The sequence below is a fragment of the Neopelma chrysocephalum genome, unplaced genomic scaffold, assembly GCF_003984885.1.
Source record: "Neopelma chrysocephalum unplaced genomic scaffold, ASM398488v2 Primary Assembly neopelma1_69, whole genome shotgun sequence".
In the NCBI taxonomy this organism is placed as follows: domain Eukaryota; kingdom Metazoa; phylum Chordata; class Aves; order Passeriformes; family Pipridae; genus Neopelma; species Neopelma chrysocephalum.
Window position 1 is genome coordinate 8,016,782 of NW_020897729.1, and position 23,544 is coordinate 8,040,325.

The 23,544-nt window shown below is 43.0% G+C and overlaps 2 protein-coding genes across 10 annotated transcripts; one reads left to right on the top strand and one right to left on the bottom strand.

Annotated features, from left to right (window-relative positions):
* The first annotated feature begins 1,109 nt into the window (after positions 1–1,109).
* Positions 1,110–22,826, top strand: LRRC34 (leucine rich repeat containing 34). 8 transcript variants are annotated; one of them, XM_027685444.1, is made up of 11 exons: positions 1,110–1,307; positions 1,585–1,706; positions 2,582–2,706; positions 2,865–2,929; positions 3,666–3,749; positions 4,766–4,894; positions 6,156–6,251; positions 7,595–7,749; positions 7,856–8,011; positions 9,105–9,231; positions 9,512–9,974. In XM_027685444.1, exons 1-11 carry the CDS (start codon positions 1,299–1,301, stop codon positions 9,713–9,715), a joined length of 1,272 nt encoding a protein of 423 aa, XP_027541245.1. In that variant the 5' UTR covers positions 1,110–1,298; the 3' UTR covers positions 9,716–9,974. The 8 variants fall into 8 exon arrangements, 5 of the variants coding, with proteins under 5 accessions (XP_027541245.1, XP_027541241.1, XP_027541242.1 ...); XR_003534589.1 differs by lacking the exons at positions 1,110–1,307; positions 9,512–9,974 and adding exons at positions 10,479–10,578; positions 22,745–22,826 and having other exon boundaries at positions 1,313–1,706; XR_003534588.1 differs by lacking the exons at positions 1,110–1,307; positions 9,512–9,974 and adding exons at positions 10,479–10,578; positions 10,979–11,217 and having other exon boundaries at positions 1,313–1,706.
* MYNN (myoneurin) lies at positions 12,078–23,544 on the bottom strand. 2 transcript variants are annotated; one of them, XM_027685433.1, is made up of 8 exons: positions 23,488–23,544; positions 22,707–23,005; positions 20,202–21,019; positions 18,682–18,841; positions 17,823–18,001; positions 17,455–17,538; positions 16,942–17,028; positions 12,078–15,793 (listed from the first exon to the last, which is right to left on the bottom strand). In XM_027685433.1, the coding sequence occupies exons 2-8, from the start codon at positions 22,970–22,972 to the stop codon at positions 15,525–15,527; spliced, it is 1,863 nt and encodes a 620-aa protein (XP_027541234.1). In that variant the 5' UTR covers positions 22,973–23,005; positions 23,488–23,544; the 3' UTR covers positions 12,078–15,524. The 2 variants fall into 2 exon arrangements, with proteins under 2 accessions (XP_027541234.1, XP_027541235.1); XM_027685434.1 differs by lacking the exon at positions 23,488–23,544 and adding an exon at positions 23,090–23,257.

Below are 23,544 nucleotides of genomic sequence, written 5' to 3' on the forward strand. Positions count from 1 at the left end.
TTTTATTTCTTAGCAGAAACATTAGTCTGCTTCTTCATTTCCTTTGTGTGCACAGTGCAGGGGAGAGCAATTTAAATGAATGAAATCTGAAAGTGAGTCTTTTGCATAAATTACTACTTTGGTAAATGTAACTTTCGAGAAGAAAATTGCACCAGTGAAAAAATGCTTCTAAAAGAAGTGTTGCATTGTATAAAAAGGAAGGTGTATTCTGAGCCCTACAATGGGGATGTCCATGAATACCGTTACACTTATCATAGCACAGCTTTAGGGTGCATGATTGTTCATGATCAAATGAATAGCAAATGTCAGTGGAGTTAAAGGCATTAATAATATCACATCCGTTTTTAAATTGCCCTCTGCTCAGTTTGTGATATTGATTCTATGCAAATGCAGCTCTGATTTTCTAGTGCACATGGAAAAAAAAAAGAAAAAATATGCAAAAAGCTGTAGCAGTCCCTCCAGTCTGTATCATCTTTTGATTCAACACAAAGGTCAGTGTTTCCACATTTTTGCCTTTTCCTCCCTGCCTGAACACCATCAGTGATAATGAGTAACCCAGGCTCAGGTGTGTGCCGGGTGGAACTGCCTTCTCACTGTAGCAAGGAAAGGAGGCACTTGGAATGCTGTTAAAGCAGTTTTCACTCAGATCTAGTATCCCGACACTGGTTAATCTGGTGAAGGACCCAGGTTCAGTGCATAGTCTCACAAAAACATGGCAAAAGGGAAGGCCAGCAGCAGACGTGGTGTGGCAGATCCTCTAGGCTGGTCAGACAGTGAGCACTCTCATTTCAGGGAGGTTCCTCAAACCTGGGGGAAGCTTTTGGGGAAGCTGGGCTCCATTCCCCCTACACGGGTCTGCCTGGGGTGGGTGGAGCCCACGCCCTCCTGCTCACATGGGCAGTGGTGGAGTCACTGGGGGGATTTATTTGCTGGAAGGGGCCAGCATAGGCATCTTTGAAGGACTGATCCGTGTAACCACGGGCGGTTCTGCAAAGGCTCCTCGGAGGAGGGCAGAGCACTAAGTCCGTGCTCTGGGAGTGAGGTGACGAACCTCCCCTGCCCTTCCCGCAGGTCTGAGCATCACTGGCATAGCCCAGCACCCGCAGGGGCTCGGGGCTGTACAGGGCAACCCCCACCCGCCCCTCTGGCTGCAGGCCGGGACCCTCCTTGGAAACGGGCTCCGTTACCAAACACTGTTCCCCTCGGAGCAGCCTGGTTACCAAATTTACTCAGCGTGGGGCAGCGCTCGCCCTTGGCCGGTCCCTGCAGGTTGACGCAGGGTGAAGGAGCAGGAGGTCATGGCTCAGGTAAGGCCTGCGGGGCTGGGGGTTCATCTGCTGTACAGGGACCACTCCTCTGTTAGCTAAGCTCCTGTGCAGGTCAGAAACACCCACCCATACACAGTTTCCTCTCATGCTTTTCCTGCCTGTATCTGATACCCCAGTGCTGCATACCGAGAGTTGTAACCCTTTGCAGACCGAGCCCGTTTTTACTGTTATGCAGATCCCAGCACAAAGCGCGCTCCTGGTGCTGTTGCTAAGCTGCCATAACGATGCAGTAACGCTTTGTTTTGTTTTCCGGCAGCACACGTCGTCGGTTCGCCCAGATCTTCACCTGCACTATGTGCAGGCCTGTCAAAAATCGGGCCAGCCTGAAAACCCCTTCGTTGCTCATGTGCTTCAAGAAGCTGACAAAAATGATGAAATGTAAGGCAATAACAGCGTGTTTCAGACACTTCTGAAAGCCTTAAACAGGGTAGCAGGATGAGGAATTGAACGATGAGAAAGTTCTGCAGTTTCAGGCTTAAACACAAATCAAATTTAGCATTTACTGCTGAAGTTCTGGTTTGACTCATCTCGACATCATCTTGGCAGAAGTTTGTAGCTATATATCTTTTCTGGGCAGCTTTACAAGCAGTGAAAGAAAAAAAAAGTAAAAAATGTACAGGATGGTGCCTTTCTGTCCCTTAAAAAAGCCAAGCCCAGTGTCCAGTCATCCTAAACTCCCTTCCTTTTGTCTTGCTCCTGTTTAAAAAGCCTCAGCTGCATCCAGTTAGCTTCCAGCTGGTCATGCTTCCCTGAGCTGTCTCTGAATCCTGCCAAGCTATTAACCACCCAAATTCTCTCTCATTATGTGGCTAGGTAGGGCTTTCTCTTGTGGATGCTGCTGGGGTCAAAGTTAATTTTCCTTTGGGGAAAAATGAAAAATGAGAAAATGAAATAGTTTGTGTTAGGTTTTGATTGTGAGAGCAGGATGGAATAAATAAAACAAAGGGAACAATTAAAAAGAAGATGATGAGGTAACCTCTGGGATAATCTTTATTTCCATCTGCCTTCCCCTCATCTTGCTTATTCCTGCTTTCTGTGCAAGTGTTGTTCTTGCAGCTGTGCAGTGCCTTCAGAAAGGGCAGTGCTGAGGGACAGCTTGAATCACGTTATCTGTGCTGGTGTTACCAAAGGTGTATAACCATGTGCAAGCTCCTCAGTGAGGGCAAGCACGGCCACAGCTCCTGTCTGGAGAGGCAACTCATTTCTCTGTATCATTTTACTTCTCCTCGTGTGCTTACGTTTTTATGTTGCAGTAGATGTACGAAAGGGATCACATTAAAAATAGCTGGAAATAATCACCCAGTGCCTGTGCAGAGAGTTACAGATGATGATCTTGGAGTTCTTGCCTCTATCTTACGCCACGCTGCATTTGTCAAAGGTAAGGTTTTTCCATGAGTGTTTAACATTGCTGTGCTAATATAAGAAAACATGATCAGTCTTGATTTCAGTCTTAGTTCATCTCTGTTTCTTTTAGTTTAGAGATCAGTTAAATATAGGTATGCATTTGTCACATTCCTCATTCTTCATCTTTTTCAGGTTTGGATCTTGCTTATAATGTATTGACTGATGCTGGAGCAAAGACCATGGCAACATTCCTCCAGGTGCCAAAGTGATGGTTATCTTTCAGCAACTTGTAATTTATTTGGCCGTGGAAATATTTATATGTGGTGTATTGGAGATAAGAATGCACTGGTTTGGCAAATTTCCATTAGTTTTGACTTTCACACCCCAATCCATCCTACTAGAATCTTGGGTTGTATTCTCTGTGGAGATTTTTAATTTCTGGTAGAAAGCCATTGGATATTTGGCTAGAGTGTCCTGATGAAAGAATGGTGGAATAAACTACAAGGCTTTTAGGCTTACAGTTCAAATCAACAGAGGGGATAATGGTTGTGTCAAGGGCCTTTGTTTTAGCTTTTTTATCACCTCTATTAGCCTTTTTGTAGGCCTAAACATAGGAAACTTTAATGCTGCCTTTTTATCATTGTAAAGAACTGGAATACAGATGGAAAATGGTGAGTTGTCACCCGGTGCCTGTGTTCCTAGAGCTTGGGGGGTGCCATTAAGTTCAAAAATGCACCTGAGCTTGACCATGTGCCTTGTTTGGTCATGCTGAGCACGTGGGATCCTGGGTGGTTCCTGTAGGCCCCATGAGGACCCCCACATGCCTTTCCCTCATTATCTGACATACTCTGGCATTTTTCAACTACTGTTCCAAGTCAGGGGCTGCCTGAAACGCAGCAAAGGACAGAGTTTTGTATGTGTATGCCCTTTCTGAAAAATACAGGTGTGCTCTGGAATAAACTCTCATTGTTTCCTGCTCTGTTTGTTCCTAAGGAGAACTCCTCTCTGCAGTACCTGAACCTCATGTTTAATGACGTTGGCACAAGTGGGGCAGAGCTGATAGCGGGAGCACTTCATGTGAGTGTTTGTCTGGGAGGTTTAGACAGTGGCATCTTGTTGGATATTTTTGCTTTTGATGACCAGTACTGGCTGTCCTGCCAACATCAGAGCTGGCTCAAAGGGGCATCTGTCTTTGCTCCATTCAGCATGTTGCTGTATCACAGGGATACAGCACAAGGTCTGCCTTGTTTTCCCAAGGCAGACCTCAGAAATCAGATTTCACACAGGTGAAAGTTGCACTGTGCTGCCATTAACACTTAATTATCTATAAAAACAATTGTCTATAAACCCCACAACTATTGCAGTTGGATTTTTTCTGTGTGAAAAATGCTAAGCTACAGGATATAGAATGCCATCTGTTTTTTCCTTTCTTTTTTCCCCCCAAAACATTGTATTGAATATGCCTGTACCTTCATGTCAATATTTGTCTTGATTCAAGATGTCTGAGATGTGTTTTCAAAACTTTGCTTTACAGCAGCAGCACAAAACCGAAGTCGTTATTTTTGATGTGGTTTCCCAAGGAAATGAGGCTTGTGTGCAAGATTTGTTGTGTTTGTGAAGGAGACTCACGTGAGCTCTTTCTTCCTCCTTCACAATCTTTGAACCCTTGAACTGATTTCAACTAAATTTGACAAGCCTCCAAAACACTGAAGCTGTGCAGGAGATTTGTACAGCACTGGGCTTGTACAATGCTCAACAGGTTTAAATTAGTTTGATACACTTTGCATCTCAGATGCCAGTTTAGGCAGAAATATTTGCCTGGATTATTTTCGTGTGAAATTTGTGGACTTGGGAGAAAAAAAAGTTTTCAAATACTGGAATTTTGCTTGCAGACTCTCATGTCTTTGATGTCCCTGAGAGGAGCCTGGGCCAACTGGATAAGTTATCACTTAGTTATCTATGTTGTCACTTTGACACAATTCTTCTCAAAGGTTGTTTTGTCTCTGTGTGACAACAAGCAGGATTCACACACAAAAAAGGACAGTGTTGTTTCAGGCCGTTTTAAAGGAATAGATTTTTTTTTTTTAATCTAGAGGAATAGAAGTCTTGTGCACATGAGAATGACTGGAAACAAAATAGGAGACCAAGGTGGGATGTTCTTTGCTTCAATGCTGCAAAGTAACTCAACCTTGCAGAAGTTGGATCTTGGAGACTGTGATCTGGTGAGTAACCCAGTAAAATTATCAGCAATGACATAAGTCTTTCAAGGGTATTACAAGGGTCCTGCAGAGCCTAATTAGGGGGGAATGCCATCTGTTGTCATTGATTTTTACATTTTGTGACAGCCAGAGGTGACACAATATATAATACAGCAAGGTGGGCTTGGAAAGGCACGTTGCACAAAGCACCTGGGAAGTCAGAACTGATGATATTTTAGAGCCATTGTGTCCCTGGGGATATAAGTGCTTGTCTTTCACATCCTCTGAGGTTTGTTTCTGCTGCTCATTTCTGTTATTCCAATCCTGTGTAATTCATGTTGAAGAATGGACTTTTTATTCCCTGGAGAATCTTTTCCTTCTGAAGTGTGCAGTGGTATAGCACCTGAAAGTCACCCATCCCATAGCTCTGTTGCTCCTCTCAGAGCTCAGTCCATAAAGGACATAAGCACAGCAGTGCTAAATTGAGTAGAAAAGCACCAAATTTGATCTTGGATGACCTGCTTCCTCCTAGAGTCAGGCACTGAGACTTCTTACACAGTGCACAGGGAGACTCAGGAGGGTTGGAATGGCCTGTGGATCACTTTTAAAAACCTGTAATTTTTTTCCTGGAAATTCAGAATTTGCTCCTAGACTAGAGGGGGGAATAACCCCTCAGGGATTGTGAAGGTCTTATAAATACATGAACAAGAAAAGTGTAGCCAGTGTAGGATTTATTCAAAAGCTTCGTATGTGTGCTCTTGGTTGGGAGTTGATTGAGAGTTGGTTTAAAATTAAGTACCTTTGGGTGTGGACCAGCCTAATTGGAAAGTAGCATAAGTAAAAATTAGTGAGCAAACTAGAAGGAAATAAAAAAATCCAAATTGACCCATATTCTAGAGTCTCATTTCTCTGTACCACATGATGGATACTGAATTTGAACTTACCTAGTGGATGAATGTTAGGGGAACACACGTAAGCTGATTTTGTTTTATAAATCAAGAAAACCAAAATACAGGATCAATTAAAGGGACAAGTATCTTTGAGATCCATTATTCTTGCTTTTTATTTTCTGAGTTGCCAAGTCATTTGTACTATTTAGTCTAATTCCACTCTACTCTTCCATAGGCAATTGGCATTGGTATTGTCAGAAAATCTGTTAGGTGTCTCTAAGCAGTTGACTATTGTACTCCAGAGGACAGGGAGGCAGAAATAATAGTCATGGTAATTTGGCAGCTTGATCTATACATTAAATAGGTTTCTCTAAAGAGTTTGTTTTCGTTTCCAGGGCCTGAAGTGTCTGATAGCAATAGCCACAGCCCTGACTCAGAACAAATCCCTCAGAGCAATAAACCTAAATCGTCCCTTACTGTCCAGCCAACAGGTATGTGAGTGACTGTGCTGTCAGCTCAGAGAGGAGCATAAGCCAAGTCAGTGCTGATGTATTTATGGACATCTGAACTACACAGCTCTCTGGAATTTCTTGCAAACTGAAGCAAATGGTTGCAGAAATATTCTTTCTCTTTCTGTGCAGTCACCACCTGCCCCTGTTTTAACTAGAAGGTTAAATTTTAAAAAAATCTCTTTTTTGGTACATTTGTTAAATAATGGGCTGATGGAGGGGGGTTGGTATTGGAGAACAAAGTATTCCTTCTGCTGTTCCAGCATGGAGTTTCCTGCATTGCTCAGCAAACTGAGGGAGAAATGCTGTTTAGCAGGAAATGAGGGGAAGCACAAAGGGCTGCTGTTTACCTGAGCCTAAAGAAGAAAGACACACTGCAGCAACCCCCCACCTTCCCTGGGCTGGGTGCTTTGGCTGGTTCACTTTGTGTGGCTGGTGCTGCTCAGCTCGTGGCTGTACAGTGGGTGCTGTGGTGGATTCACCTGCCTGGCAGAAGTTCCCAGGTGTCAGTGATAGGAACAGTGTTTTCCTGATTGCACGAAGGCCAGATCTTCCTCAGTTCCCTAAGGTGAATTTAACAGTTTAAACAGATTTTAGTTGTTTCTTTTCTACTAAGACAGCTTTAGAAGTCAATTTAAACTACTGCTATTGAAAACAGAGGCCAGTAAGGACCTGGTCTGGATATGTCAGAGACTATTGCCACTGTTTCCACCTTCAACTCTATCATTTTCTGAGGCCTCTGGGTTGTTCCCTTATTTTTGACTCACAGTACTCACTGTTATTTTGTTAACTAAACATGCCAACTTGAGAACAAACTTTCTTTGTCTTACAGTGACAGGACATATTTTGTCCCACAGCAGTTCTGTTTCCTTTTCATAAAATCACAGGATCGTTAATGTTGGAAAAAACCAGCAGGATCATTGAGTCCAAACTTTGACCAATTCTTTCTTTTATGAAAGCATGGATTAGCATCACGACAAAATACTTTCAATGTTAGCAAAGACTGACTCAGACATTCAGATTTTTAAGAGCAATGACTGGAAGGAAAACTGATCAGACATAATGACTAAACATTGATGCTTCTGATATTTGCAGGGATGTAGATAGTACTGTAAATCTGCAAATATATTTCTAGTATTTTTCTTTTTTTTTCCATCTTCAGCCTTATCACAAGATGTTGTTTCATGGCTATTTTTATACAATATACAAAATAGAACACTACTGTTGACCAAATCTTGATGTTAGTTATGTATCTCACTTGTACTGAAGCAAGACCATGCCTTATCCTAAAGTTCAGCTTAGTAAAAGTGAGTGTGTGTTTGTAGGAAGAGACCACAGTCCATATAGCTAAGATGTTGAAGGACAACTCTTCTCTCGTGGAGCTGCACTTGAGCAAGCATGAAATGAAAAACTTTGGTGTAGAGCGACTGTGTGAGGCCCTGTATGAAAACTCCAGCCTGAGATACCTTGACCTCAGCTGGTAAGAGTCATTAAGTGACATATCCATGACTAACAGAAATTAATTTTCTTAGCACCTGTTTTGTTGTTTTTTTTTTTTTTTTTAAATATGTGCATCTCTCTTTCAGTAATAAAATAACCTCTGATGGTGTAAAATTTTTGGGAGAGCTGCTCAAATGGAACCAAAGCCTGGTAATCCTGGATCTGAATGCAAACAGAATAGAAGATGTTGGAGCCACGTACCTGAGTGAAGCCTTGATTTTGCACAACAGGACCCTGCAGGCGTTAGTATCTGCACAGCTTCCCCAGAGACTGCAGGCGTAGGAAACCTGGACTTGGCAGTGGCAGAACTGGCATCAAAGCTGTGTGCTTTGATGTTGATCAAAATAGGAAAGTCAGAAAGTTCCAAATGTTTTGGTCTATTTTTCCTTCTTGGGGAAAGAAACCTGCGAGTGAGAGACTGGGTGGGATTTCTTTGCCAAGCACAGGTGTTTGCTGCCAGGTGAGATGCCCCAAGACCTGTGGGACATCCTGGGGTGCTGGGGGTGAGCCCCGGGTCTGCTCAGATCTCCCACAGCTTTTCCAGTCGCTCTAAGAGGTGTGTGGGGGGAAGGCAATTAGATCTGTCAGTTCTTTCTGCATCTTTAAAGAGCAGGTCCCTGTGGGGCACAAACGAAAACAAGAGCTGCAGGCCTTCAGAATTCTGAGATAATCAGATTCCACGCAGGGATAAGGCACTATATTTGTTGATTCTGATCTTCAACACTTAGGAAAATCCTCTATTTAAGTTTGCTTCCGGGTGAACCCAGAAGAGCTGTAATCTCTCCATCAGGGCGTCTTTTGCAGCCGCGTTAAACCCTCGCGGGCAGGATGTAAAAGCTGATCAAAGGTGTTACCTGGAGCCATTAGTTTTAAGTAGCAGACTGAGGAGGTGGCGGCTCTGAGGTGCCTCTGAAAGCCTTCCAGGTTTGCTAACATAAAAATAACTGCCACTCCACAAAGATCAAAGCTTAGCCTGGATAAATGCCAGGGCTTGGGCTTCAAAGCAGACTAGAGATGAGACCTGGCCACCATGGAGCAAGTCACTGACACCAGGGAACTCAAGAGTGAACAACCTTGGCTGCATGAGCCTGGAGAAGTAGAGCAAGTCAAAGTCCAACTGCCTTTGGCAACCTGAAAAGGATATTATAGTAGGACTGGCCTTGATACAATTAAAGAATTGTATTATTAATGACAAATACGGAAGTTCAATATATATTATATAATAATAACATATAGAATAAGCATAAATCATAGTTAAACTCTTATTTTTAACTAAGATATGTGAGTTCCATGATCTGGCATCCACACTGTGTAACTGTTTTCTCTGTTTGTCAGGTTGTCAGTAGTGAGCTGCAGTATAAGTGGCAAAGGACTTACAGCTCTTTCAAATGCAATCAAAGCAAACACGATACTTTCCTATATATACATCTGGGGGAACACATTTGATGAAGATGCTTGTATGGTAAGTGTTTGTTTCTGAACTCCTCTGAGAGGGCTGGGTTTTGTTTGTTTGTTCCTATTTGTTTTTACCATCGTTGGGTAGACTACAGCAATCAGTGAACAAGACACCTGATTTACTGTTGTTTTTTTTTTTAAAATAATTATAACCTGGTGGTGCTGGCTTGAGACAGTGGAGATCAGCATACTGAAGTGATTGAGTACTTACTGTGTGTTATCTTGTTGAGCCTTCACTGCAGTCAAAAAGAAATTTTATCCGTCACATTCCTGTTTTCATTTTTCAGTCATTTTCAGAGTTAATTCAGATGGGTCGCCTGAATCCCAACTGCACAGACGTGACCCCGTACGAGGTGGACGGGCAAGCTCAGCTGGCAGAGCTGTCCCACGGCCTCCAGAGGGAATACTACTGGGCCCCACGGCACAGGGTCGTGGCAGACAGTGCTGCCAACGCCAGCCTGGGACTTGTAGCTGTTTCAGAGTATCTGTGAGTGAGTCAGCAGCTCAGTGCACTCCACAGGCCTGAGCTTTGCCTGTCTGGTTTCTAGTAAAATAAATTATATCAGTGTCAGATTGGCTTCATGTTGTTTCTTCAGGTTTAAGTCTAAAAGGAATCTAAAACTGCTTGAAATGGCAAAATGATAAAATATTGAACAAATGACCTTCAAATTCAGTGCTAAATAATGCCCTGTCTATGGAGAGTCTATTACTATGAAAAAGTTTACACCCAGGCAGAGCACACTGACAAAAGCTGACACCCAGGGCTGCCAGGCAGCAAATCAGACCTGCTGCAGAGCAGGATTCCTGCTGGAGCTGAGAGCTTTTGTTACCACTCTACTCCATATGCTCTCTCCTTTTACTTAGTAATTGCATCCTTTGGATCTTCTTCCCATAGTGACATTTTTAAACCAAGGTAAGTGAACTTAAGCATTAAGCCACAATCATGGTGGATCTTCAAAGCTAGTGAACCCAGTTTACTGGGATATACATGGAATTTTGATTAACTTGCAGCCTGTACTTGTTTCTTGCACTACAAATAGGAACCACAACCAACCCTGGTGCCATTATTCCTTCCTATCTCTTGAAAACTGCCTAAAAACTTTTCTATCATTATAGCCCTGTGGCAACTCCTGCACATGAGTTGCATTTAATGGTAGTTAAACATTTTTTAAGGGTTTGGATGCAGACTTTGTAGAAGTTTGGGAATCACTCAGCTTGTTATGTTTTTTCCATCCACTCTGCTCATCCCTGCAGAAGTGACTCCATTTATGCTCCTAAATAGAAAATGTCACCAAACAGGAGAGCAGGATAATCTATGACTCTATCTATGAGATCCAAGTATGAGGAGAAAAAGGTAAGGAAGTAATTTTACCAATAACAGCTGAGAAGCGGTGATGCAACTGCTGCTGTTCTGGCTCTGTATTATCCCAGTGGGAGATGTACTGACACCCCTTCCCCAGCTGGAATGACCAAGGCAGTTGTGAGAGCTCTGTGTGTGTGGAGGTTTTTTGCTGCTTGGTTGCTTTTTTTCCTCATTGTCCCCTGCCTCCATCCCCAAACACAAGTGAGTCAGGCTCTGTTGCTCCAAAAAGCACCTGATATCACAAGAGGCCTTAGAGGTAAGCCCAGAGCAGGTATGTTTGTCCTACACACCTGCACAGGGCCCTCCTGACCTGCAGCACAAAGTCCGTGTGTCACACACCGTGAACACCCTGTTTTAGAGGGGAGCTTATATTTTAACTATTGTTCAACAGGAAGGACGGAGCAATGAGAACAAAAGTTGAGGATACACTGGACGTGGTTGTTTGAGAAGAATCTGCACGCTGTGAACATTTCTAAGTTTTTAAACAATTAGATAAGCCTGTATTGGTATTTTTCCAAGTGTTGCTGCTCTGGGACACAGCAGGTTACACTCTGATAGTCTACAGAGGCCTCTCAGTACTGAGACACTGGTGATAGAATTTCTTATCAGAAAGACCACTAAAAGACTCAGATTAAGGTATTTTTTCCATATATCTTTCTTTCCTTTGTCTGGTATATGAAGTTCAGACTAATTTCACTGCCCAAATTAATCTTTAATTTACTTATATGAATGACATTCATTAATCTGCCCTGGTAATGGGCAACCAACTCTTCCAAGTTATTTTTAGTGATGTGGTTAAGATGGCAACAATATCAGACACAAAATGTGTCAGGGTAAATGGCAACTACTTTCAGAAGTGCTGGTGTATGTGTTTGAAATATTTGCACTCCATCTGACCCCTTGTTTAACAGCAACATGCTCAGCCTAGAAGAGCACTCTGCATTATTGACAATACCCATAAAACCAGCTCATGTGTTACAGTTTACTTTTATATTCTCTTGTAAGTAAAGGCTGCAGAGTAATTCCTACTGAATTCCGTATAAACAGCTTCCTGAAAACTAAAATAATTATTTGTGCATAACCTTGTAATGCTTAAAGAGGACTATGCCTGAGACTGCTATTGCTTTTCTTTCTCTGAAAACCAAACCTTGACATCTTGTAAGAATTTATCTTGTGTTCTTTGGAATGAGAGAATTTACACAGGCTAGAATCTTTTGCCATGTTCTAAGTTATTCTAGTAGCTAAAGCAAGCATAGTCCTGCTCTGAAAGCCATCTTTCCAGCTTTTAGAACTTGCTCTACCTTGCTGAAAGGCAGAATTTTTGCCCCAGTTTCAAAGGGAAGGAAAATGACTGATCCAGCAGGGCAGTGGTACAGCACAGGTCCCCTAAAGCCCACTCTGTGGTCCTTGTTCCAGGGTGCTGTGAGGGGGGATGATGTCTGACTGTTTCCCTCCTGCTTTTGGTGCAGTCATAAACAGGAGACACAAGGTGAGGGAAAATTACAAAACAAGTTTATTAAAGTCTAACATAAAACACTTCAGGCTAAATATGTACAACCCCCTCCCTTCCCAGGGGATTATAAAATTGAGAGTTGAGGTATATACAAATAACAGAGGAAAAGTTGTATATACATGACATACTTTAAAAATAATTTAACCAAAAAAATCAGTTATTAGTCCTTATCTGAACTTAATTCTGCAAGGCTTATTGAGCCTCTCTGGGACCACAGCCCTGAAATCCTTCATGTGGGACTTGTCTGTACTTGAAAATTGCTCTTTAACAAATGATATCAAAAAGGTTGTCATGCTTTGTGCCCACTTACAGGCGCAAATTTGGAAGTAAATGTCATACAAGGAGCTACTCTCACCTAAATATTTCCAAGCAGCCAATTGAGAGATTTCTAGATGCAGAGAAGCTATTCAGGCAAAACTTGCACCAACTTCAGTGCAAAACTGACTGAAACAACAGACAACTCGTGTCATTGTCTCTAAATGACTGTTAACAGAATTATTAAAATTCCTTCTTTCCTTTTGCAAGGAGACGTCTGCCTACAAAGATTCCATGCTTTCCCATACTAATCCCTTACAGAAATGCCCAATACTGTTATGAGCCTTGTACCTCCCAAATGAACCCAGAATCCCTAAGCCTAGGACTTAGATGTGCAGCTGATTTCCATGCATCTATTGGCAAAAGGTACAGTCCAGACCTACAGCCTGAACACACCTACAAATATATTTATATATATATATACTTAAATCTATATTCTAGTAAATGAATACAGTTTGTAGAGATCATACCTCAGCAGCTGAGATATCTTCATGAAAAATGAGGCTAAAAATCAAGATTCTCAGATGGGGACTCAAGAGTGCAGGTCACTAAATTATTGCTCCAAGACAAAACTACAAGCCTGTGTATTCTATTAAGAAAGGTTAAAATTGTTGTCTTGTAAAAAATAATGATTATCTTCTTGTCTATAAAGAAAACTAAATGACTAATAAAGCAAGTGTTACTGTTATAAGTATCTAAACAAATCCTGTATAAATCTAAGCACTGTATTTTTTAAAAAAGTCTGAAATCTAAGAATACAGTAACAAGCTATAATTTTAGAAATATAAAACCAGTCCAAACAAACATTGTTATGGAATGCATTTTCTATGTAGGAATGTAATTATTTTTTAGGTTTCTTTCCAGAACTAGTTCTCTCTCATGGCCATTTATCCTGGACATGTTTATCTTCAGCTACTTTTCCTCAGGGAACAGTAACATATCATTAGTTTGTCTTCCAAACCTGTTTAGATATGGAAGTTATCAGTTGTAGGGTGTTTTCTTTCTCAGTATTCATGACTAAACCTATGTCTGTCCCAAGATTTCTACTCTATTTTCAGAGAGAGAAAGTAAAGAGGAAGCTTAGGACAAGCTACACACAGTAAAGATCCCGATCTTTGGGGTTCTTCAGTCTTAAATGGCAAGGCTAAGGAATCCCTCAGGGGCTACAGCAACAACAGGAGCTAAAAGAGAAAAGAGGGGAGGAAAAGGGGAAATGCCAAAGAAACAAGAAAAAAAAATACTGGAGAACTTCATCCTTTGTCCTCTGCTAGTGTTATAAACATCAGCTGTTCATAAATGTTGTGGGACAGAGAGACAAAGAAATTAAAGGTCAGGCAGGGCCAGCAATATTCAGCTCCAGTGGCCAGAGTGAGAGATTCCTGAATTAAGGATGTTCCCATTGAACATGGCTGTACTCCTGCTGTCCGTGGCAGACTTTATCAGCAAATTTACCATATATTAAAGCATAAAATATGATCAAGCAGCAGGTCTTAAACGTGGCATATACGAAGATGATCAACACAAAGAAGCAAAAGGTCTATTACTTTACAAGTACAAACATGTAGGAAGAGAAAAAATAAATCTATAGTCATGGTCAGAAGTTAAGGGATCACTCACAGAATATTTAAATGAAATCCTACAAGAAGTTTTTCATGAGTCTGTTTAATTAAGGTGCAGATTAATTATTACTCCGTGTAGAACAGGATCAGTTAAGAGGTATCTCCTATGCTCTTCTATTTATCAGTGTCTGGACACAAGGCATCAGTGGAAATAAATGCTAGCACCAAGTAAATAACCAACAAAGTACAGCTTTAAATGCATTGTTGGTACAGTATGATCACTGTTTCATTATTATATGATGATTACTTAAATAATGCTTACATTGCTAATGGCACAAACTGGCAAAATAGAGTAGGAGAGTACTCCTACAGTCACCTAGTCTTTTATGACCCTACAAAGACACTAAAAATGTTACTTTTTAAATATGTCTGCTGCTAGGAATAAAACATATCTTTATATGGGCCTTGCTAGGTACCAGTTTTGTGCATTTACTGTGGACAAGTGACATGAGAGTTAAAGCAATACACAAAAACTTTAATTAAATCAGTCACACTCTAACAAAACCTCCCCTGGAAGAATATTCATCTGCTCTGCTGTATTAGTCTTTAATACCCCCTCATGTAGTGTTCACTTACTATTTTCACAGTGAAGGGCAGGATTTATTTCCTCTTCTGGACCTCCTGTCTAGCACAAGAAGCAGCACTACAGTAAAAAAAGGAATATGAGGCTCTCATTGACGCCTCACAAATTAAGTCACTGCATCTTTTTGTCTCATCTACAACATGCATGTTCCAGCTCTCCTTTTGTTGCTGTTTGTGCCAAATCCGGGGCGATTTAGGGATGAGAACAATAAATCTGGGACAAGATATGACAATGCTGGATTGACTTAAACAAACAAACAAAGGCAACTTGTTGGAATGAAAACCCAGTAGTTACTATGCCATTAGGACCCTCTGACTTGCCACACTACAGAAAGAAATTAACTTTCCCTTACTTGTCTTGTCAGGAAAATACACCCAAACCTTTTTTTCCCTCTAGTCAGGCTTCACCTGCAGATGGCACTTCTGGCAGCCAGCAGCAAATCTTTGCAAGTACCTCAGCAGAGCCCTGACCGACCTTCCCCCTGGACCATTCCAGCACCTTGGAGTGCAGGCTTATGAATACAGCCAAATTATGACTTTCCCTTGGACCTCTGGGTTAATATTCTTAAACTATCAAATATGGCTTAAAATATCTGTTCTCAAGTGACATTGTGACACATCAAATCAGCAGAAACATGGGAGGAGATCTCCAAAACACATTAACATACGTAACAGAGAATTCTTAAGGCAGGTGTTGCTGGAAAGGAATCGTCTCCTGGAAATCAGTGTTAATTGCAAATGGAAATCTGATTGTAGATTAGCACAATTCAGCACTGCACGATGGAAATGCCTTACAGGTGTCTTTACACAAAGGGAAAACAAAGAACAAGTCCAAAGAGCGTGACTGCATGTTTGATCATGAGCATCTTACCAAACGTTTGCAGGTTCACTACCAAACTACTGCTCTGTCAGTACAACTGCTGCAAGAAAATGAACTGAGGTTCTGAGTATCCAGTCACAGCAGATCTCAGCAATGTTTCTGATGAAGGGGACTGGCTCCCCGTCACAGGAAGCAGCATCTGGTGGTCTTCAGTCCCAATGGGAAGAGGAAGTGCTAAAGACATCTCAGAGGGCTTCACATCTATGGACTCCGACAAAGGACTTTTCTGACTCTGAACGGATTCTTGTTCATTGAAAGAATTATCAAGTGCATTAGAATCGGGGGGAGTTTCAGGTCCTGAGGAAAATGAAAAAAAAAAAAAAAGAGGTGTTTAAAAGTTCCTGTGCAAATTCTGCAAATTCCTTCTCAACTGATTGTCAAAGCCAACACTTGGTGTGTCCTAGGCTGCCTGGACAGCTGGGATACCAGTGGCTTCCATGTGCTGGAAAGCCAGAGCAAGCTGTAAATACAGTCTAAGCACTGGGAATCACATCTCCTGCTGCTTGTAGTGTGACAACTAGAAGGATGATGCATTGCAACCTGATCTCTACTTGGCATGGTACAGGAGATAACAAATCCTTAACATCACAGTGAACGAAGGACCTTTGGAAAAAATGTAGTTATGAAAGTTTCCTTGAGATTTCCCACCCCAGAAAATCTCGGATCCAGAGCCACAGCCAAGCATCCTTCTCTAACTAAGGCAGCAATGTACAATGTATCATTTATCCATAAACTTCTTTGGAAGAAAATATTTGTTAACTTCATTCCAACCAGACACATTATAGATTTTATCCAGTCACTTGAGAAATGACTTTCTATTCCTAATTGAAATCTCTGTTAATGGGCTCCTCGCTGCCTTCCTGTCTGAACGCAGCCTGACACTGCTCTTGGCTCTCTGATTAAACCACACTGGATATGACCCTTCCTCTTTCAAAGCATGCTCCAAAGCCTGTTATTTCAGTGCTGGGGCACTTCTGTCTGCCTTCTGTCTCTCCATGAGAGCTGCCCTGCCTTGGCAGCTCTCCCAGCTCACACCCTCGGGCTCTGCTGAGCCCTCTCCACACTTATTGCTGCTCTCCCCTCTCCCTGCCGCACTGGGGCCTTCCTAAATTCAAATCTGTCTCTGCACATGGCTCTTGCTTTCTCATTCTCTCCCTCCCACTCCAGATGGGCACAGACACCTATTATTCCTCTTTCCATATGACAGAGGCAGGGATTTATGGCCAATACACAAGGATGGACAGACAAGGTGTACGGAGCCACTCTTGAACAAGGCTGGATACCTGAACATCTCTAAAGCAGATGCTTTTGGCTCTAAAGAGAGCTATTATCCAAAAATCTTTTGTTTTCTAATTTTAGGCCTGCATGAGCAAAAAGATTTATTCAGCACTGGAGGCAAAAGAGCTGATGTAGTTCCTTAACCTTTCTTTGCACAAAGAACTCACCTGCGTGAACTTTCGTTTTGTGCTTCTTTAGATTTTTTATATCTGTGTAAGAATTTCCACACATTTCACAGATAAATGGTCTTTCACCTGAAAAATATTGGTTTGGTAGTTAGAACAATCTTGACATTGAAAGAAAATACAGTTAGAGATGCAGGATAACGGATTTCAATGTTGTATTTTAAAACACAACTTTGTAACTCTTAATTTGTCTGTGCATCTGTATTCAGAATAAAATTGTTTCCAGAATAACAGTTTAAAATAAAGCAAGAAGACCTTAAAAATTTAAAGTAAAGCCTTGATCATACATCAACACCTATGCTGGTGCACAGATACTACTCGGAAAAAGGCAATTAAAAAAAAATTAATGAGTTTTTTCTTTACATTATGTTAGCCCAGAGATGTATAAATTAAGAAAATCTGCTACTTTCAGGTACAGCCCAATACAGTGCATTTTAAAGGCAAAAGGGTAGAATATAATTTATAGTGCAGGAAGCAGCTTGTCTGAAAACTGACCTGTATGGGACCGAAAATGTTTATTGAGCTCTCCAGAGGAAATAAAACTCTTTTCACAAATGCCACAGATATATGGCTTCTCTCCTAAAGGAAACACAAGGACTCTGTTATTTCAATACATAAACCAGAATACACACAGAACAAATCAAACTGAAAGGGAGGTAATGTCCAATGGGAGAAAGAGCTCCCTAAACTGGAATCAGTGGAAAAAACACATGAGAAAGGAACTGGATGACAACTCCAGAGGTAACTTCTGTGTCATTACCCATCTCCAACCCTTCTGCAGGATCCAGCCCTCCCTGGCCAGGCCTGTTTGCGCTCCAGCCCTTGCAGGTCCCTTCCAGCACTGGGATTCTGTCCCCCCTTACCTGTGTGTTTTCGGGAATGGGTGATGAGGGAGCTGGAGACAGCAAAGGCTTTCCCACAGCTGTCACACACGTAGGGCTTCTCCCCGGTGTGGCGCCGGACGTGGTAGGTGAGGGTGCTGGCCTGGGCAAAGCGCTGCCCACACCGGTCACACACGTACGGCTTCTCCCCGCTGTGCTTCCTGAAAAACAACACCCCGGTCACCTCCAGGAGGGAAGGGAAGCAGCACCCACTGCTGAGGAACCTGCCTCAGTGCTTCGTCCCCAAAGCTCCTTCTGCTAATGGTCTGGGACATATGTTATATCTGGGAGATGTAACAACTGAGTCTGGTTTGAGCCTGCAGTTCTCATGGCCTGTTTCATCTGGGATCAGCACATCCATGATTTCCATGGCAGCTGAACTGAAATACAGGCCCTGCATGTGCAACATGCACCATGGGAACTCAGCACGCTTTGCATTTTAGTGAAAGACAAGATGACGATTCCCAACAAGGGAATACCACTCCTGCTTCTGCCAAAAATGCTGAAAGCCACACACAGACAGCAGCGAGAACTTCTCTGTCACTTCCCACCACGGAACTCTCTCTCTCCCTGGTGCTGCAAGCAGTTTAAAAAAAACCTTGTGCCCCTGCCACAAGGATACCAGTGCACAGGCTGCAACATTCATACAGCACAAATCTCCTCCCTAACGAGCAAGTACATCCACAGAATTATTCTGTTAGGCACTGTGAGAGAAGTCTCATGGAAAAGAGGGAGAAATGCCAAAATTATGTGAATGTGTAACTCTTGCTCACACTGGAGTAAAGGATTCTATTTAAACAAACCCAAGGCCAAGCATTTGCAGGATCTCCCTCGTGCCCACCTGGCGTGAATCTTCAGGTTGCTCGAGGTTGCGAACTGCAGGTTGCAGACGTCACATTTGTAGGGTTTCTCCTCTCCATGATGCATCCGGCTGTGGAACACCAGCTGGCACTTCTGAGCAAAGCCCTTGTCACAGAGTTCACACTTGTATGGCTTCTCCCCTGGTGAAAAGGAACACCTTTGTGCTCTCTGTATTTACCTAAGAAAGCTTTGCAATCCATGACCCGAGCAGAGCTCAGGTGTCTGTTCTAATACTTCACAGCGGATAACAAGACTATTTTGTAACACATTATGTTTGTGGCAAAAAAAAGGTAATAATGTTTTTAAGAGTGCCACTTTCTCCACATTATTTTAAGAATGGTGCTACCACATTTTCGGACTTTTTGCTGGTTATGTCTATTCATCATTCAAAATATTCAAGATTAACTAGTAAATCATCTGCTTTTTCTTGCCTGCCCAACAGTAACAAATCTATTTCATAGAAAGTCTTCAATTTACAGTCTAATGCTCACTAATTTCTTGTTAGTGTCTGCTGCAGAATGCTGCAGGTACTTCTCTGACTCGTCATGTTCTCCTAGTGCTGAACAGTCTCCTGCAAGGGCTTGTGCAACTCTGCAGTCCCAGACGACAGTAAAAAATGCCTTTCTCTGCCATTCTGTGGCAGTGCACAATCAAACCACAAACTCAACAACTCACAAGTATATTGTGTACATACAATCTTCAAAACTAAAAGTATTAGACATCTAATGTGCCTTCTAGCAACAAACATCATGGAATTCCCTACCCACTCATGTAGAAATTCCCAGGACAATACCCTCAGAAGTACAAAGTACAGCTGACATTCCTACCAGCACCGTCTTTGAATTCTGCTCACAATCAGGCTCCAGCAATTTGTTGTTCATCATCTTTTTAAATCAGACAGGTTGTTTTAAAACGTTTAAGTGTTTCTAACTGATTTCTCTTTGATGCTTGATATGACACAATCTCCTGGTAGTGTTACTGAATGTAACATCACCCATTCCAGCTGTATTTTTACTAAATAAAATCCCAAATGCTGTAGTAATTCAGCCAACTTCCCTACCTGTTTTTAAAGACCCTAAGGGACAAACTATTTGTAACAAGATTGCATTTTTTCCCCACTTTTGTTCTCAAACATGTATTATGTTTTGAAGTTTAAAAAAAAGCAAGAGGAATTCTGGTATCAAGTACAGCAAGATTTTCACGCTCCACTGACAGTAGCTTTTGGCACTCCATCACTCTACAGAGCTAAAGCCAGCTCTTCTGAGTCTCTCCAGAAATCAAGATGCTCAGATTTATAAAGTCCTCTCTAGCTACCAAAAGTAGAAACTATGATTTTGTACTGAAAAATGCTGAAACACTTCATGCTACCAGGATATCAGTACTATCCCAACAAACAAAATTTCAGGAGGAAGGAGTCAGAATGCAAAGATCTTTCTAGTCCTGCGTTCAGAGGCTGTGTGTGATTTCAGGTCTCCACAGCCCATGAGGCCAAAGTCTTACCTGTGTGAGTTCTTACATGTGTTTTCAGCTGATTGCACTGGGTGAATGCCTTCCCACACAGGTGACACACGTAGGGCTTCACCCCCTTGTGTATCCTCATGTGCCGACGGAGGCTGCTCGCCTCCGAGAACACTTTCCCACACGTGTTGCACACTGGCTTGGCTTTGGAGTACTTCTGGTCCAGCTCCTCTCCCGAGCTCTCCAGCTGGTAAGAGCCCTTGTCACTGGCTATGTTGGACATGCAGTGCTCCTTCAGGGCACAGCTCTGCTGAGGCTTTCCCCGTTTCTGTTTGGCTGCCATGGTCTGGGCCAGCATATCCTGCGCTGCCAGCGTCTCGCTCTCCCCCACGGCCGCCAGCTGCAGCTCGGAGTTATCACTGCCCTGGGCAGCCTGCTCTGTTATCTGGGTGGCCAGTTTGTTTGCATCTAAAAACATCTCAATGGATGTGTTCTCGGTCACATCGTTCTGATACGGGAGGGATTTATTCTCTGTGCTTTTGGGGGGGCTGAAATTCTTCTTCCGCTTTTTGGGTTGAGGCGATTTCTTTTCCAAAGCTGCTTTCTTTGCCAGGGGTTGAACCAGCTCTGCAGCAGCAGCAGCAGCAGCAGCAGCATCTGCTTTCTCCCGATTATTGTAATCTCTGAGAGTCAGAAGGCAAGTCTGCTGATTCATTTCAACATTCCCAGTGATACTGGATGTCTCTGTGGAAGAGGGATTAGCAATAAAAGCAAAGTCCTCCATCTTGATCTTGCATTTAGTGACCACTTCTTCCACTTTGAGATAGTCGGCAGCCTGGTGAATCTCTTTAACATTCCAGCTGCAAGGAAACAAGGCTTGGGTGAAACATTTCGGACAAAGAAAACATTTGTTCTGCACTGACTGTATCACACAGGGACACAGAGCTACGGAAAAGTTACACTGTCAGAAAATATAACTTTGAGACCACACAGCAAGGTCTCATCTCTCAGTGCTGCAGCAACACAGGGCTCTAGAATGTCTGTTCCTCCTGAGCCAGTCATTGTCTAGTGGGGTCTGCACACTTTCAAACTGAGGATTTTATTTCCATTACATGCCTTTGTAGAATTTTAAGTTAAAAGTCAATTTGTAAGGTGGTGATGCTTATTGGACCAAAAAGCTCAGAAATCACAGCAGAAAGGGATAAAACACTGGAGAATAAAATGCATAAATTACCATCCATAATCCTTCTGGCAAAAGTGTCACGTAATTCACCAGCAGCACATTCACCTCAGCAATTCTGTGAGGCAGGTATTAATCTTGTTTTATAAAACAATCTGCAAAGAGTCTTAATTCTGTATCAGCTGCACACAGACACCACTAACACCAAGGAAGTCCTCATTTAAACCACTACACTCTATTTTGCAGTTCCTACAACACAGGCCTCGATGGTTTAGAAAAAATTGATCTGGAAAAGGTGGCAACATGTACCATCAATGGGTACCACCAAATTTATGGATTTACAGCACTTTAAAGAGAGATCAGTGGTAAACAACATAATTCTAACACTCTATTACACAGTAAATGCAGTTGAACACTAAGTAACTTGCACAATTACTCTCTCTACATGAATACAACTGTTTCAGCGTCTTGTACCATATAAGCACTGGGTTCAAAAAATTCAGAAACTCTCCTGCTGCAGTCCCAGGCACCAAGAAAGCTGCACACTTCTGCTCATTTGTAACTGTCAAAGCACCAACCACTAACTCCAGCACATGGCTGTGCACTGCTCTACTGCTGGTAATGCTTGTAGCTAATTAAAGAAACACCCTGCATCTGGACTTAAATTATTGACTCTGAGTTTTCACACTTCAGTAGAAACAAAGGGGTTTTAAGCCTGCATTTGACACCAGACACTGAGAAAGGAGGAAAAACTCTTAACTAGGTACTTCTAAATAGCCACACTTCCCTCGTGAGGGATGATCTCTTGCTGACAGAAAAGCACTGAAAGGAATCCTCACTGTACGTGGAGCAACACAACAGGCACAAATTCAGTGCAGTAATGGGGGGAAACACTTTTTCTATGATTCCTTTTGGGCACTGTAATATGAGATTTTAAGTAACAGATCATGCTAATTTTAACAAATGTGATCTTTTGAAATCATGCCTATCCTCATGCATCACTCAGACTTTACTCTCTACCACGTACACAGTTTCTGTGTGTTTTTGCAAAAAAAGACTACTGAAATTCACCTCCAGAAACAACACACTGGTCCTTCCCTCTCCTGGTAATCATACAAGATGTTTAACCCCTTTCAACCCAGACAGAAAGAGCAGGAGACTGGAACTATCAACCAGTGAAATATCAGACCTTTGTTTTGGCACTCCCGCGTCATGTAGTATTTTAAAACATGCAAACAGAGGAACTTCAAGTTGTTAATATGTATCACATCCACTGTTCCTCCAGAACTTAATACAAAGAATCCAGTTCTGCCTTACCACAAAGTTTATTTCCCTACTCCCTTCCCTCCTTCAACAGCGTGAATTACCTGTCAAGGTTTAAGTTTCCCGTGTAAATAAATTCCAGGAGCTTTTGGAAGCCATCAGCTTTCACTTGAGTCTGATCCAGGACAACATTATTGTCGGACGCGTCTCTGTAGAAGGCCCCGAAGTACTCGCTGAAGGAGGCGAGCACGTTCCTGTGCGCTTTGAACTGGAACTCCCCGATGACCACGGTGCAGTCGCAGAGGAATCCGGCCTCTCGCTGCTTGTTCAGCCTCTCCAGCAGGTGCTCACAGTGATGGGAATACTGCATTTTGAGAACGCGCTGCAGCCGCTCTGTTCTGACCTGCGAAAGCACAAAAATAATTTAAAAAAATGATTTACGTGCAAGCTGTCACTTTGTTTTGCCCTCAGCAGAGTTAATGATTACAAAAGAGTCGGTGTCCGTGATCGCCGAGGGCAGTTTGAGCAGCAGCGGGATGGAGGATCCTCCTGGGCTCGGGGAGCCGCCGGTTTTAGGACAGGGGGCGGGGGGCGGGCAGAGGTTTTGTGCTCGGCCGGCCCCAGCCGCCGAGCAGTCCCGCCGTGTCACACCGGGCCCGGGGAAGCGCCCGAGCTCCGCGCCCTGCGGCTCGGACCGACCCGGGCACCGGCACCGGGCGGTCACCGGGCCGGGCTTTGGGGCCGCTGAAGGAGGCGCGGGACCCGCAGCCCGGCCCCGCCGCCGGACGGGTCGGAGCCCGCAGCGCCCTCCCCGGCCCCGCGTTCCCCGCTGTCCTCCCGGCGCTGCTCTCCCGGCCCGGCCCGGCCGCGGCGGCCCCCGCGCACCTGCGGAGGGAGGGAGGAGGGAGCGCTGCCTTCAGGCCGCCATGTCCCGGTGACGCC

Bases quoted from the DNA above. Each gene is read 5' to 3' on its own strand.
- LRRC34 (XM_027685440.1), top strand. From the start codon at position 1,414: ATGCTTTTCCTGCCTGTATCTGATACCCCAGTGCTGCATACCGAGAGT. The intron at 1,707-2,581 runs GTAAGGCAATAA...TTTATGTTGCAG, and splicing joins GCTGACAAAAATGATGAAAT to TAGATGTACGAAAGGGATCA. The intron at 3,750-4,765 runs GTGAGTGTTTGT...TTTTTAATCTAG, and splicing joins TGATAGCGGGAGCACTTCAT to AGGAATAGAAGTCTTGTGCA.
- MYNN (XM_027685433.1), bottom strand. From the start codon at position 22,972: ATGCAGTATTCCCATCACTGTGAGCACCTGCTGGAGAGGCTGAACAAG. The intron at 21,020-22,706 runs GTAATTCACGCT...GTTTCCTTGCAG, and splicing joins GGAAACTTAAACCTTGACAG to CTGGAATGTTAAAGAGATTC. The intron at 17,539-17,822 runs GTAAGGGGGGAC...TGTTTCCTTTAG, and splicing joins CCATTCCCGAAAACACACAG to GAGAGAAGCCATATATCTGT.